This window comes from Triticum urartu, chromosome 2A (assembly GCF_056163025.1).
Source record: "Triticum urartu cultivar PI428250 chromosome 2A, HENAU_Tu73, whole genome shotgun sequence".
Taxonomy (NCBI): Eukaryota; Viridiplantae; Streptophyta; class Magnoliopsida; order Poales; family Poaceae; genus Triticum; species Triticum urartu.
Window position 1 is genome coordinate 21,605,990 of NC_141874.1, and position 16,494 is coordinate 21,622,483.

General features: G+C 41.1%; 1 protein-coding gene and 1 long non-coding RNA gene across 2 annotated transcripts; both read left to right on the plus strand.

Annotated features, from left to right (window-relative positions):
* The first annotated feature begins 2,730 nt into the window (after positions 1 to 2,730).
* On the plus strand, positions 2,731 to 4,154 carry LOC147983023 (uncharacterized). Its single transcript, XR_015615562.1, has 3 exons — positions 2,731 to 3,334; positions 3,416 to 3,610; positions 3,711 to 4,154. It is a non-coding gene; the product is annotated as an uncharacterized LOC147983023 (long non-coding RNA).
* A 3,450-nt stretch (positions 4,155 to 7,604) lies between these two features.
* On the plus strand, positions 7,605 to 8,265 carry LOC125530879 (calvin cycle protein CP12-2, chloroplastic). The gene has a single exon (XM_048695301.2). It carries the CDS (start codon positions 7,681 to 7,683, stop codon positions 8,059 to 8,061), a length of 381 nt encoding a protein of 126 aa, XP_048551258.1. The 5' UTR covers positions 7,605 to 7,680; the 3' UTR covers positions 8,062 to 8,265.
* Positions 8,266 to 16,494: the final 8,229 nt, after the last annotated feature.

The window sequence follows — 16,494 nt, forward strand, 5'->3', positions numbered from 1 at the left end:
TTTTTGTTAGAAACTTTAATAGCAAAATAAAATAAAATAAGTTTTTTTGTTGTAAGTAGAAACAAAACAAAATAAATAAAGCAAAAAGAAGACAAAAAAACAGGGAAAAAATAAAAAAATATGCCACCTACTGGGCCTCCACGGCCTGAATACGATTAGAAACCCATCCATGGGCCAGGATTCAGGCCCGCAGAAGGCCCAGTAGGCCCATCGGGCATATCAGTGACAATTAGGCCCGAAAGCCTGCAATGAAGAGGAGCTCGAGAGGGGTGCGGCAGTGGGGCTTATAAACCACTGCGCGCCCCTCTCAGCTAGCGAAGTGGGACTAAACATTTGGGCACGGGCAGAACGAGACATTTGGTCTCGGTTGGTGCCACCAACCGGGACTAAAGGGGGGCATTGGAATCGGTTCGTGGCACCAACCGGTACGAATGCTCCCCTTTGGTACCGGTTGGTGCCACGAACCGGGACCAAAGGCAGCCGCTTTCCGCCTTTTGGGCTGCCGAAAACTGACATTTGGTCCCGGCTGGTGGCACCAACCGGGACTAAAGGGGGCATTGGTCCCGGTTTGTGCCACGAACCGGGACCAATGCCTCGTCTATATAAGCAGGACTTGTAAATTTTTCGTTCAGTTGCTCATTCCCCTGCCGCGACGCCGCTAGGCTGCCCCCTGTCTCCCCGTCGCCGTCATCGCCCTGCCTCTGATGCACCGCCCCGACGCCGTCCCAAGCCGCCCCGACGCCGTGTCGCCCCGGACCAACGTTGTCCCGCCCCGGACCGACACTGTCGCTGCCCCGCGCCACCCTTGCCCCGACGCTGCCGGCCCTGCCTCCTCGTCGCCGTCGCCGCGCACCCTGTGAGCGCTGCCCGCCGATCCCCTCCTCCTCCCTGTAATGGTCGCCACCGCTGCCGCCGTGCCCCCTATATATAGATGTTGTAATTTAGTTGTATTAATTTGGATGTGTAATTTAGATGTGTAGTTAATTTAGTTGTATTAATTTAGATGTGTAGTTTAGATTTTGTTCATAGAATTTTTATGATTTTTTCTGTTGTATTTTTGTTCATAGAATTTTTATGATTTTTTGTTCATAGAAGTTTCTGTGTCAATTTATGCATATGTTCATATTGTGTATGTATAGGAAAATTGTGTATGATCAAAGTCATTTATGTATATGAAATATTTAGAAGAAGAAGGAGAGAAAAAAGGAAAATAAGAAGAAGAAGAAGGAGAAGAAGAAGAATAAGAAGAAGAGGAGAAATAAATAAGAAGATGAAAAAGAAGAAAAAAGAGCAGAAGAAGAAGGAATAGAGGAGAAGAAGAAGAAATAGATTTCTCTCCTCTTCTTCTCCTCTAAAAAGAAAAAAAAGAGGAGAAGAAGAAGAAGAAGAAATAGATTTATATTTCTTCTTCTTCTCCTCTATTCCTTCTTCTTCTCCTCTTTTTTTTTTCTTTTTTTTTCTTCGATCTCCTCCTCTATTCCTTTCTTCTTCTCCTCTTTTTTTTCTTCTTCTTCCTCTTCTTATTTTTTTATCGGGTATGTCGTTGTAGATATACCCCCCTCCCCGATAACTTTTAGTAAGTACTACTTAGAAAGTGCTTAATTAATTAGTAGTTGAACTATTTGATTTAATAAAACTACTTTATTTTACTATATATAGAAGTAGTTTATTTTTAGCAAGTACTACTTTATTTTATTTATAGTAAGTGCTTAGTAGTTGAACTACTTGATTTAATAAAACTAGTTTATTTTACTATAGAAGTAGTTTATTTTTAGCAAGAAAATTAATAGAACTAGTTTATTTTTTTAGTTAAAGCAATTATTCCCGCATCGACGTCGACGATGCCTATCCCGCATCCTCGTCGTCGACTTGGCGAAGGAGGCCGGCTTGATCCTGTGATGGTTCCTTCTCTTTGGGTGTCCACCGCCCGTGCCGATACCCGTCGGGCGCTATGGTTCTAGCTGTACTAGCGATGTTATATGTATGATAGTATTCGAGGTGTATTAGTGATAATATTCGACGATGTACGGACGCAAGAGATGATGTAGTTTTTGCCTCTAATTGAATGCATCCTAATTTGAATACTACTTTATTTTGCGATTTGATTTTGCTTATTGAATGCTCAAATTGGCAAACTACTCCTACTTTGAATGCTAAAATTGGAGAGCACTATGCAAGGCGTATGCATATGATTAGTTGATAGCTTATATGGTTTTTGTTTTCGCATAAATCTAGGAGCCCCCCTCCATCATCACCGCCATTGTCCCCGTCATCGACCCCCTCCGACCTCGAGGTGAGACCAGCCAAATCCTTTTTTAGAAAGATAATTAAACGATATTTCGGGTTTTCTTTAAGTCTGTCGAGTCTCCACCATATATGAGAGGACGAAGAAGCCCGACTATTGTCGTGGGGTCGTTTCTCCTTCTTCTACGGGTGCTAGACCTTTGTTATGCACTAGGGGAAGGAGTAACGACCATCACCGATGGTCGCAAATGTCAGAGAGGAATCAGTGAGGGAGAGTTCCACCATATATATATATATATATGAGAGGATGAAGAATCCCGACTGTTGTCGTGGGGGTCGCTTCTCCTTCGTTCCCGTGTGCTAGACATTTTGGTGTAATGCACTCGGGGACAAAGTGAGGAGCGACCATCACCGAGAGTCGAATATATACACCATGTGAGTTGAGAGTTTTCAAGAAAAGACTCGACAGACCGATAGTCAACCCGTGATGAATAATAATGACCTAATTTAGTTTTTGTAGTACATATATTTAATTGTACAAGTTTAATCTTTGAATTATGAACGTAGAAAATGTTGTCATCAGACGACAAAAGTCTCTCGGGGGAGTGCAGCTGGTGCCACGACGATCGAGGTCTGTGCGACATGCCTCACCTGGACGATGATCGGCGCTTCAACATTAAGCTCGAGGAGACCTTCGATGTTGAAACGGTAAGCAACGACGACAAGTGTTTTTCGTAATTAAGCATGACTACAGCTATTTCAACGTATAATTTTCATCTTTTACAATTCGAGTAGCTTATCCCATGCCATGCAAGGCGCTATGTCTTGGAGAGGATGGGTTTTGAAGACCATGAAAGTTTCGAAACAAAGAAAATTCACCTAAGGACTCATCATGATGTGGATTTTAAAGTAAAGTTGTACAATTCTGAGAGTGTAACCCATTTTGCTTGCAAAAAATGGGAAGCACTTTGCAATATGTATGGTTTTGATGAGGGTATGCTTGTCACCATGGATCTTGGTGATCCTGAAATCGAGCAAGACAATATGGACATTTGGGTCCTTGTTGATACGCCTCCAATTCTACTGCTATGTGAGTTTCTCAAACATAGTTATTATCTAATTTATATTGTTTATTTCAAAATAGTTGACAGCTTATTTTCATTGTTCAAAGAATGTGCGGGAGATGGTAGACAAAACCCACTGCACCGATGGCTCCGAATTAACTTACAAGGAGAAAAATCATCTGGTCGGATTTTGTACTGACATTGAGAATTACAATATCTACAATCAAACTCCTCAACATTATGGTCAATACGTGCCACTAGTGCATGTGTTCAACTACAGTAACTACCATGGAGATACCCTGGTAAGATTTTTTACTATTGCGACATCCGTGCATCTTTTGCATACTTCTAAAACTAGTACATTATTGCTAACTATGACGTTATTACTATGTTTTTCAACAGATAATCCCAGAGAATTGTGTGCCTCATTTGATGTATCAGAAAGGTAGCCTTAATGTTTTGAACATACAGCCAGGCCATCCTACGAATCTCAACTGTCCATACCAGATTTCTAAAAGAAGTGGAGACATGCAGATATAAGGAGGGAAAAAATGTATGGACAGTCATAAGGAGGTTCTTGGAAGCAAAAGGAAGCGAAGCGCAAGAATTGGAGACAGGATGATCTCCATTCTCCATAATGGAGAGTCAGGATCTATTTTGTTTTATGCTATTTTACCTTAAAGAGGGTATTTAGGTCCTACCTAATACCGATGATCATGTGCTAAGAACAATTAAGTAGGGTTGGTTCGATGACTATGAGGATGATGATCGTATGACTTGTTATTAATAACGAGTAGAAGTTGTATGATGATGATTAGTAGGACTTGTTATTATGATGATGCATGATGCGAGCATGAAGAGTTATTATATATCTGTGGGTGAAATGAACATGGATTGGATTGAAGTGAAGGCAACATGCATGTGGTGCATGTCGAAAGTAGTGCAATCCAAACTTGATCAAGTTAGGATTAGAATTACTTTCGACATGCACCACATGTTGCCTCACTTCAATCTAAGTCATGTTTAGGCATAGCAGTAGCAGTAGCACGGAGATAAGAGAGGACACATCTCTCTATTAGCTACCTATACGAACCTAAATTAACCCCCAAAACCCCTAAACCACCTCCTTTCAAAAAAAAACAGCCGCTGAAATGCTGACGCGTGGAAGCTTATTGGTCCCGGTTGGTGCCACCAACCGGGACTAAAGGCCCTCCTGCCTGGGCTCGCCACAGCGGCCACGTGGAGGCCCATCTGTCCTGGTTCGTATAAGAATCGGGACTAAAGTCCTAGGGCATTAGTAACGACCCTTTAGTCCCGGTTCCGCAACCGGGACAGATGTGCCTTATGAACCGGGACAAATGGGCCTTTTATACTAGTGATTGACAAGAAGCGACCGGCTCTAGAGGAGGTTGATGACACTGACCCAACTATGAGGGACCTGACTCCCACCGTCCCGATGCTCATAGACTTGATGCATGTAATGAGGATGATATGAGGAAGAATAGTGAGGCATCAAGGAGGCATAAGACAGAAAGTGGTAACTCAATTTTAACTACACACTCAGAATTGCTGGGCTCCTTCGACGAGTTGTGCCGGGAACAATGAGAGCCCTAGCCTAATAGTTGGGTACTAGGGAACGCCTCGGCAGTTCAAGCTATATGTTGGATGTCCAGTGGAGACACAATCCCAATGTATTGTTTTTCTCGGAGACTCACTTGGATGGCAATCTGCCATATTGTTTGTGACGTCATCTCAAAATAGATTTTGTGACAGTTAACCCTAATAATGGAAGGAAAAGAGGAGTTGCTTTATTTGGGAGAAAGGAAATGAAGTTATCTCTCTTGTTCTCTGACAGAAACTATATTGATGTTCGAGTGGAAGGCGGTGATGGTGTATGGAGCTTTACTAGCATCTATGAAGAATTTTGTTTGGAAGAGAAATAGAAAATGCGGGGCCAAACAAGGGACTTGTGATGTGAGTATTTAAACTTCCAAAAGGAATTTGCAAGGACATCATGAAAATTATTGTTGGGTTCTGGTGCGGAATAATGAGGAGAAAGTAAAATGCATTGGAGTGAGTGGTGGAAATTATCTATACCAAAAAAGTTGGGAGGAATGAGGTTCAACCTTGACGGTTTCAACTTAGCTATGTTAGCCAAGCAAGTATCATGCGTTGTTACAATACTAGTCCCTGTGTGCCAAGGTTCTTCATGCAAAGTACTATACGGATGGAGATATCCTTGGGGATGGTCCCAAGAAGGTCTCCTCACTTATTTGGCAGAGTTTGGTGGTTGGGATTCAAACTTTTAAGCAGAGTTATATTTGGAGATTAGGGAATGGACACAACATAAACATCTAGACGGGTCCTTGGACCCCTTCAAGCCCAAGCAGAATGAACAACACGTTGCACCGGCAAGTTCCTATCTCCAAGGTTGAGGGCCTTGTTGATCTTTCGAGTGGCCTATGGGATGAGGCCTTGGCCTGCTTCATCTTTTTCTTGGTGGCTGCATTAAGGATCAAGCAAATTCCATCGAGTTATGATGCCTTCTATGACTTTATCTCGTGTCACTTTTCCATGTTGGGTGTTTTCGTACGATGTATCACCTGGAATGGAAACACCAGCATGTTGGTGCCATCATTATGCATGCACCATACGCATCTATGAACAACCCACTCTAGAGTGCTCTATGGAAGATGAAAATACCACGCAAAGTGCAAAGCTTTTGTTGGAGAGATCTCCACAACACCCTCCCACATAAAGGATCCATGTTGATAGGCACGTAGGTATGGATGACCAATGTTTGTTTGCCAACAAGGGCATGATGGCATTCAGCACCTTCTGTTCATCCGTGGTCGAGCATCAGATCTATGGTGCAGACTGGGGATTTTAGAGACTATAAAATTTAGTGTTTGTGGCTGATCAATCGGGATCAGCCATGTTGGAATCTTTCCTCAAGGGACCGACGGAACCGATGTCATGGTGCCCATTTGGCGTATGCAAGAATGGAAGCTCTAGCGATGAAGGAGGGAGTCCATTTTGGCATATGCACTTTGTTTAGAAAGATTAAAGGCGGAATCCGGCTCGACAAAGGTTATTAACATGTGCATGGGGCAGGCAAGCTGGTGGAATGCCGCAGTGGCCATTTATGTGGATTGTGTGGAGACGTCAACGACGATCGACAGTGAAGTTCATGCACTGTTGAAGGGAAACAAATGTGGTGGCTCATGAGCTAGCTAAGTTCAGTTATCATATTAAAAACTTCTTGTACTTGGGGATGATCACCATTGTTTCATGGTAGGGAAGTTAGTGGAAGAACTCGTGGAGGATGTAACTATTTATCATCAATAATAAAGCCCACGATGGCCATTTCCGAAAATAATTGACTCACTAGCAACCGGCCGGGTTAATAGTTGTATATCTCAGATATTTTCTAGACCATATCCAATTCGCATATGTGGAAACCATTATTCTGCGGCGCAATATGAACCTCGTATACATTTGTATCCAACACGGAATTTCCCATCAACATGCACCCAAGAACGTGCGCTAAAGACAATTTTTGGGGGTAAAATGAAAACCACTCACTTCCTCTATCTTGCCAGGCGGAAACAGAAAGTAGAAAAATATCTTGTTGGTCTGGTTGATACTACTATATGGTAAGCTGATACGGGGACTAGCTCTTCCCAACGCCAAAATGCTTTGGGCATTCAAAATTCCACTTAGATAGAAGGTTTTCTTTGGCGCTCGCTTGGAAATAGGCTACCAACTGACTTGAAATTTCTCCAGTGACATGGTCCTACATCTTGGGACCTCTGCTCCACAGCATATTTTCCAAGTATATATCATTCGAGGGCTTACTGATGCCAGATGTATAGGAGATACACCAGACATATCTCAAATATTTTTCAAACCACATCCAATTCGCATCTGTACAAACCATTGTTCTCTGGAACAACATGAACCTCGTATACATTTCGTATCCAACACGGGTTTTCTCACCAACATACACCCAAGAACGCGTTCACAAAGACAGATTTTTCGTGTCAAAAAGAAAATCACACACTTCGTCCTCCTCCTGCCAATCGTGGACAAGTAGAAAAGATCTTCCTCCCACGCTCCAGTTGCTTGCCTGAAAAATATCTGTGACGAGACGACGTGGCCCGGAACCATTGGCCGAGACGTGATAGGAAACGAGTGCACGTAAAACCTTCCCCCTCCCAAACGCCCAAACTTGATAGGAAACGAGTGCACCTAAAAGCTTCCCTGCCCAAGCATCCAACCAGAGCTATAAATACAAACCTTACCGCATCAAACGCAGCAACTTGTTACAGCCTACCCACATAAAATTTCGGTCGATCCACCACACCCAGCAATGGCGTCCGCGCTCACCAACGTGAGCCTGTCTACCTTCGCGCCCACGGCCAGGGGCGACGTCCTCGCGAGGCCGCAGGTGGCCGCCGCGCGCGTCACCTTCCCGACGGCGTACCGCGGCAGCGGTGCCCTCTCCTGCAGGGCGGGCGGGCCGGCCACGCCGCCGGGCATCTCTGACAAGATGTCGGACAGCATCAAGGAGGCCCAGGAGACGTGCTCAGAGGACGCCGCCAGCGGGGAGTGCGCGGCGGCGTGGGACGAGGTGGAGGAGCTCAGCGCCGCGGCCAGCCACGCCAGGGACAAGCTCAAGGACTCCGACCCGCTCGAGAACTACTGCAAGGAGAACCCCGAGACCGACGAGTGCCGCACCTACGACAGCTGAGCGTACGTGCTAATCTGTTCTGGACGGCGGATAGTGAAGGTGGACGTGGTGTTCTTGGCTCATGGGAGCCCGAGAAACCTGCTATGTCTCAACCTACCGTTACTTACACGATCGGGATGTATGTAGTAAAAACGCTCCAAATATTTTCCCAGGGACATACGTGGTTGATACAATTGATAATACAGACGTTTATTTAAAGTTGTACTATGGAAGTGTGCATCGGTATGGTGTAGAGGCGAGAGTCTGATCCTCCTTTTCCACAAAAAAAGGAAAGGCTAACAATCTGACATCCGAATTTTAGCCACGTCTCTAGCCCCACTTCTCGCCCCCCCCCCCCCCCCCCCACACACACACACACACCTCCCGATTCCTCCAAACTGATTTCAGTGAACTCGGCAGCCAGCCCGAGGATTCGACCAGTTCCCAGCGAACTGGCTTGAGGTCACCCGCGAATTTGCAATTTGTGCTCCCGACGCCGCCCCACCGATCCACCTGTCGGCTGTTCCGCGTAGGGCTGAAAAAAAGCTCGAAGCTCGCGAGCTAAATGAGTAGCTCGTGACTCGGCTCGAATTGACTCGAACTCGAAGAAGAATGAGTCGAGCCGAGCTTTAGTTTAAGATCGTTTATTGACCGAGTTTAACGAGCCAATCTCATGAGTACTCATGTAACTCGTTAGGCTCGGTACAAAAAATCAGCCATTCCCAATCCAAAAAAAAGATCAGCCACTCAGCACCCTGCGTCCCAGGCGCACAACACAAGGCCTAGCCATTGAAGCCCAGCCGCCCAAGAGACTCGTCCGTTACAAGGAAATTATAATTGTTTGGTGATGTATATGTTTAATATATACATAATCATTTTTATCATATTTGAGCTTTTATGTTCATATCTTTAACGAGTTTAACAAGCTAAACGAGCTAGCTCGCGACTTATATGAGTCGAGCCAATCTTGGGTTTGAGCTCGTTATGGTAACGAGTCGAGTCGAGGTAGCTTGTTAACGAAACGAGCTCTAGCGAGTCGAACCGAGCTAGCTCAACTTGGCTCGAATTCCAGCCCTAGTTCCGCGACGAGGGTGTGTATTCTGTGGCGTCCTTCTCCGTCTCCACACCACGTGTCGTCCCTCTGTCTTGCAGAATGATGAGAAATTCTAGGCAGCGGGGTAGTTTCCTCGCCATGTCCTGCGGGCTGGTGTCGTGCCTCCATACCCACCACTGCCTCGGATCTGCTGGGGAGGCCCCCGTTGAGACGCAACCCAAGCGGACGTTGGACGCCGTCGTCGACTCGGACGTCGTCATATATGATGGTTTAGTTTCTGCTCGATTCCTCCCCCATAACGGTTTCATTCAGCTGAAAATGCAGGGGACAGTGGATTTTGCAGCCATGGCAATTTATGTAGTCGATTTGCCATGAAAATCCAGTGGACAGTGGCTAGTGAAAATCCAGTGGACAGTGAAGGGCTGTTATACACAACATGGGAATTTGTTGATTTTTCTGAATTTTTTGGTCCGTGACAATTTTAATGCAAAAATAGATCCATATCATGGCCATTTTGCCAGGTAGCATGGTTGCATCACATAAGTATTCGGAAATCATTATATTGAAATGATGGCAGTTTCTTACAAATTGAAACATTGTCTCATGATCATGACACATTTGTTTTCGGGTGACATTTTTTAGAGTAAAAAATCATGGCAACTTTAATAGAACCTGGAACCTTTTTTTCTACCTTGATGGCAAATCTAAAGAAACTAGCGTGTCACCAAGATGTAGTTTTTCAACATCACAACAAGTAGTGTCTTTGCATCAAAGAATAATTATGTTGTTCTTTTGCCTATAGCTATGTTTATGCCATGAAAATTTTAAGTTTGCTTCTCCTTAGATATAAAATATTCACATGGCAAATTTGTTTTCATGTACACAAAATTCATGGCATTTTTTTATGTTCTTGCCATATGCACTTATAAGTTCATTCTTTAAGTACCATTCACATGGAAATTACTATTCAATTCTCAATCAGAGCATGGCAATTTTTATTAATTAGACCATGATGGTTTTATTGTAGGTACTATGTCATTTTTTTATTTAGACCGTGTCAATTTTATTAATAAGACCTTGGCGGTTTAAACTTAGGTAGCATGCCAAAAAACAATAGACCATGGCATTTTGTTAATTAGAATATGGCAACTTCCCCCCTTATCCGTGTTGCCCTGTCCTGCAACTGCAAGTGTATAATATTGCAATTTGCCATGATTTTAAATTTTGTTTTCATAAGTCAGCAAATCTAATTTATGCATTGTGGCAAGTTTCATTTTTGCATAACATGGTATTTGTTATTATCTTTTTTTGTACCATGCTAATTCTGTCACGTGTCTATGGAAAATGCAGTCTATACAACTATGTCAGTTTTAGCCTTTTAGGTTTATCAAATATAACATGGCAAATTCCTAATTTTGCCATCCTTCTTTACAAGCACAAATTTTGCATGTGCCATTACTTTTTTTTTCAAAAGTTGCCATCTTTTTAGAGAACTAAAACCTAATTTTCCCGTGTGTCCCTGACAATTTTTTATAAACTTTTGCCATCATTTTTGTTTAAAGAAAGAATCTCATAAATTTGTGATGTGCCCATTTAACAATTTTCCAAAACATGACATTATTTTTTTAGAGAACAAAATTCTTTCAAACTTGCCATGTCACGATGGCAAATTCCTATATTTGACGTCTTTCTAAAAGAAACACAATCCCTATTTTTTCCCATGTGGCCTTTAAAACTTACCCAAAAAAGTTGTTGTGGCAAAACTTGATGGACCATGGAAAATTTACTATACGGACCATGGCAATTTTTGGATCAAATAAAAATTACCGGACAATCCATTGTATATTATATACCATGGCAAATTTACATCTTTCAACCATGGCAAAAAACTTAACCAAGGAAAAATTATTTTTCACCATGGCAAATTGTATATTTGGACCATGGAAAATTTATAGTTGGAACATGATAAATTTATTCTTTGTACTATGGCAAATTAATTAATTGGACCATGGTTAATATATTTTTTTATTTTACACCATGACAACATTTATTGGGTAAACCATGGTAGTTTTGTTTGTAGGTAACATGGCACTTATATCATCTATACCATGGAATTTTTTTTATTTTATATCATAGTAGTTCATTTGTAGGTACCATGCAATTTTTCATTATGTATATCATGGCATTTTTTGTTATTTAGACCATGTAGTATTGTTTGTATGTAGCATTGGTAATATTTCTTATATTTTTAGATCAATGCAAAATTGTAGGTATTTTTGTTTTTTTCATAAGTAATCGAAATGAAAAAATTGTTTTGTAATTTTTCTAGGTGCTTTTGTTCACTTTTTTTAATGTAGATCATGAAAAAAATTGCTAGTTTGTACTCTGTCATTGCATTTTTCTTTCTGTAGGTGCCTTTTGTGTTCGGTAGTTTTAACAAGTATAACCTCACAATTATATTGGCTAATCCGTGGCATTTTTATATAATTTTGGTTATCTATTTTTTAATACATATGAATTTCTAGATTTTTTGTGGAATGTAACGGTTATTGTCTATTCTTTAAGTTGGTTTCTGCATTTTTACATGTTTAGCACCTAGATGGCCCATTGCTTTGTTGGTCGTGCTAGCATGCCCAATTTCCTTTTTTATTATGTTTGTCATTTTGATTAGCCCAAAGACTAGTTTATTAAGGGGTGTTTCGCGATGGGATGTTTCCCATTTCGACGAAGACGTTCGGTCGACCTTCCTACCTAGATCGAATGTCAACACAATATCCGGGTACAAAAAAACTATACTCATGATACAAATCAGAACAAGTTTTTGTGTTTATCACATGAGGTCCCGTGGTCCCTTCTGAGGCACTGATTACAAGTGGAACATGTTGTAGTATGTGATTCGTATTGGCCACACCATGCTTATCTCTCTTTACTCTCATTCTCCCCCAACCTCCCATCCCCAGCCTCCTCTATATCGCTCTATCTCCTAGCTAGACTCGTCGATGGGCTACTGTTGCTACCATGATGATGGGGAGGATCGATGATGCCTTACTGTTGTCGTAGCACCCAAGACCCTCGTTGGCTACGTCAAGGAGAGTTCTTCCCGGGGATCGGTGATAGGACGAGGGATGATCCTGTCCAACAACTTAGGGATCGAGCCAAGCGGCAGCAGGTTGCCTTCAGATTTAGCGAAATGTGTTCACCTCTAAGCCCGTAGTTCAGGATTTCTTCATTGATGGCAAGGGAGCAGGAAACATGTGGTCGCATCCTCCACCCGCAAAACCTGATATTTGTGTGAAGGTAGCTGGTGTAGCTTTTGTCCACCTAATCACTCCGATGTAGCCAATGGATTCCTTGTCATCGGTGCCATCCCACCCTAGATCGAGGTTTCTCTTTTGTCCATGCGCTTGAGAATGATCTAGCACGATCACCACATGATCGGGCGGGTGAGGACCCATCGCAAGTAGATTCTGGGTTCAATTTTTTCATGCATAGAGGTTCCATTTTTCAACTTTTGTGGTTAATACTGATGTCTTGTAGCAACCAGTGACCTTTTTCTGATACATTAGTTCTAGTTGTCTTAGTCTACTCGAATTAGTATCATGAAATTCTCACTTTTTTTACAGAGAAAATATCATGAGATTATTATCGCGTAGTTCTCATTTATTTTCATTTAAAACAAAAACATGAAATATGATGAAAATGCAAACAATTTTTGTCATCCTAGAAAGGCGTCATTTTGGTTGAATCTGTATGTTTTTAGGTATTGGCATCTTTGAATTCTTGGCTTTTCTTCAACTTAATATTTAAAAAAAAATCCTCTATTAATTTTAATCATCGCGGGGTGCCGTTTTATGTTTTATTATAACACACATAACTTTCTAGAATAAATTTGGTTTTGTATATGCTAATTCTTGGAAAGATAACATATTGTTAAAGTTGAAATAATATTTGTTTCTTATACTTGGCTAGAAAATAATTATTGTTTAAAAACTCATACAAAAACTCATGAAAGACATTATTTGGTATAAATCATTGCTCTTAATTAGCCGATGACCTGATTATTAGATGAGTTGTATGAGTGAACGGGTGACTCAAAAGCGTCCGATAGTGATTGGTGATGTTTCTACAAAGAAAAGTCATTAGTAACTTCGTCAGAGAAGAGGCAGCTACAAAGCTCAAATCCTATTTAGCGCCTTAAGCACAAAGGGCCCCCCCCACCCCACCCCCCCCCCCCACCCCCGCCCTCTCCATTGGGTTCGGCCCAACTTTTTTTCACAAGTGTAAAAATGTGAACATTCAGCAGGGTTTTTTCTGGATGATTTGTATTTCGGTTTTTCCATAACGTGGATTCTGCCTGGTTTTTTCTTTTTGCTCGTGTTATGTTTTCTTTCTTTTATATTTTCACAAATTCTTGAAAAAGAATCAATTTTGAGATATTTTTAAAATTTATGATTTTCATTCAATTTTTGTGAAATTTTTTAAAATTACAAACTTAATTAAAAATGTACCAACTTTTCCCAAATCCGCAAATTATATCGAATCTAAGAATGTTTTGCAAATTTACGAAATTATTTCAACTTTTGGAACTCTTTTTAAAATCCGTGAACTTTTTTTGTAATAAAGTAACTTTTTTTGAATCAACAAACTTTTTCAACTACCTGATCACATCAAGTCTGTGAACCTTTTCATATACACGATTTTTTGAATTTATGAACTGTTTTAAAATCCATGATTTTATTTTATTTATTTATATTTAACAAAGCCATTTTTAAAATTCAACTGCTCAACGTCAACTGAGCCACCTGGCAACCCATGAAAGGTCCACGTGAAATAATGGACCAGCCCAGCACGCGCACATGGGTACTTGTTCGGTTAACTGGCGCTTGAGGCGCTGGCTACAAAGTGTATTTCTTTTCAAGCAGGTAGCATAGGAAGGTTTTTTTTAGCAAATATCACAGAGGAAGGTGACGAAAAGGCTATATCTCGATCATAGCAAGCCTTCCTTCGGTCTTGCCTAAAGCGTCTATAGTTGTGGGTTGTCCCGTTCATGCATACTGGCATCAACAGGTTGCAGCGCAGCGCTGCTAGCCACCGGGCCACCGTCCGATTCATGTTAAAATACTAGGTCGCGACCTTGTTAAAGATACAAAGCCCGTTCCACTGTTTTTTTATTAAAAAAATTCACCAGCTTTTCTTTGTTTATTTCTCTTCTTACTATGTTTTTCCTTTGGTTTTCATTGCTTCCTTTTCTATTTTCACAAGCTTTTTTATTTTCTCACCTTTTTCTTAGTTTCTTCGGTTTTCTTTTTCTTGTTTTCCATTGTTTTTTGTTTTCCCTCGAGTATTCACTTTTTCGCAAACATTTAATTTTTCCAAATACTTGATTAACATTTTGAATACATGGTAAACATTCCATCTATACACATTTTTAATTTTTTATCAAACACTAGATTAATATATTTTTCAATACACATTTAACCTCCTTTTCAAATGCTTGATTAATTTTTTTTCAATACATGGTCAAATTATTTTATACATGTTTAATTTTTGTTTCAAATGATTGATTAATTTAAATACTTGTTAACATTTTTTCATGCATTATATAGTTTTCTTATACATTAGAAACATTTTCACTATGTATGTTTATTATTTTTTAAATGCTTAGTTAACATTTATTTCGAATGGTTTATGTAAAAAAATTGTAATATAATTACTTAGGAGTATAAAAAATTTGAAAATAAAATTTAAAATTTAAGGTATTTTATTTGGGTAAATGATTGAGAAATCATAACATGTTCGTGGTTAAAACAATATTCATGATTTCGACAAAAAATATTCATCAATTCAAGAAAATTATCATGAATCTCAGAAAAATGTTCTCTATTTAAATAGGTGATGATATTTTACTAAACTTGATTAAAAATTTTATTAAAGAACATTATCTTTTTAAAAAATGGATGAATATTTTTTGCATTCAATGAGCACATTTTTTAAAATCAATGAACAAATTTTGAATTTGATGAACAGTTTTTGAAAAAAAGATGAGCAATTTTAGAATTTGATGAACATTTTTTTCTGTTTCGTTGAAAAAAGTAATAGGAAAAGAAACAGGAAAGAAAGGCGAAAAAAAGGAAGGAACGATAAAGGAAAACGAAAAATCGGTTCAGGGAATGTTCCAGAACATTCCCAAAACCGGGCTGGCTGAAATTAGAAAGAATGGGCCGGCCCATGTCCACTAACGGCGCATGAGGGCCGCCGGGGTTTATACGCGAATGGCTAGAAATCAGTCAGGCCTCCTTTGGTTTATAGGAATTTTGTAGAAATTTCATAGGGTAGGATTTTTGTAGGAAAATTTCCTATGGAACCCTTTGATTTGTAGGAATGGAATCCTATTCCTATGGAGGAATTCTTCCTATCCTTCACATTTAATAGAAAAATAAATATTAGCCTAGACTCAATGGAGAAAATCCTATGATGTGAAACAAATGACATCTTCTTTCCTATTTCTACTCATAGGATTTGAGATGCATGTCATCTCATTTTCTATGACTTTTCTATTCCTATAATTTTTCTATCCTATGAACCAAAGGAGGGATGAATTTTTTGTCTGAGGTCAATCAATTCTTGAACCATTGTCTTTATTCAACCTCTCGACATATCTCCTTCCTTGAGCTGCCGGCCACCACCAGCCCCCACCGCCTATGGCCGGCGGCCGCACTGAGCTATTTCTCCGGCGAATCCCCACAACACCCCCCCCCCCCACCATCATCGTCGTCCACCACCGCCTCACTCTGAATCCTAAGATAGACATTGGGGTGATGACGGCGGACCCTTCCTTCTCTCCAGTGAGGCCCCCCCTTCTCCTTCCTTCTTCTTCCTTCATTCAAAGATGGACGGACGCCGAATTCAAATCAGCTGACTGATGTATGGCTAAACTGGTTCTAGTCTCCGGTGCAGCAGACTTCATCGTCCCTATGCACGTGCGTACGTACGTACGGTCTAGATTCACTCCGTTCCATTTGATCCGATCATTTTGACGGGCCGGATGGACATTCGAATATTTGAAATTCGTATATACTTCAATGATGATCAAGTGGATATGATCCAATCGGATTGTAGTAGCTCGACGCCTCGACCGACCACTCGACGACCAGCCTCGTTAGCTACTGGATCGGTGATGTGAGGTCCCTACGTGCTTTCTCCTCCGTCGTTCTCGCTAGCTTGTCGCCAGCCAACGACACAGGAGCAGGCGAGCCATTGCGCTTGTCAGGTGCACGTACACTGAGGTAGTACTGGCCTCCCGGACGTGCATGCATGCTAATGCCATGCATCTACTCCACACAGGCGCACACCCACTCTTCTAAATGCGTCAGTCTACTGTGCTCCTAAGGACAAATCAT

Bases quoted from the DNA above. Each gene is read 5' to 3' on its own strand.
- LOC125530879 (XM_048695301.2), top strand. From the start codon at position 7,681: ATGGCGTCCGCGCTCACCAACGTGAGCCTGTCTACCTTCGCGCCCACG.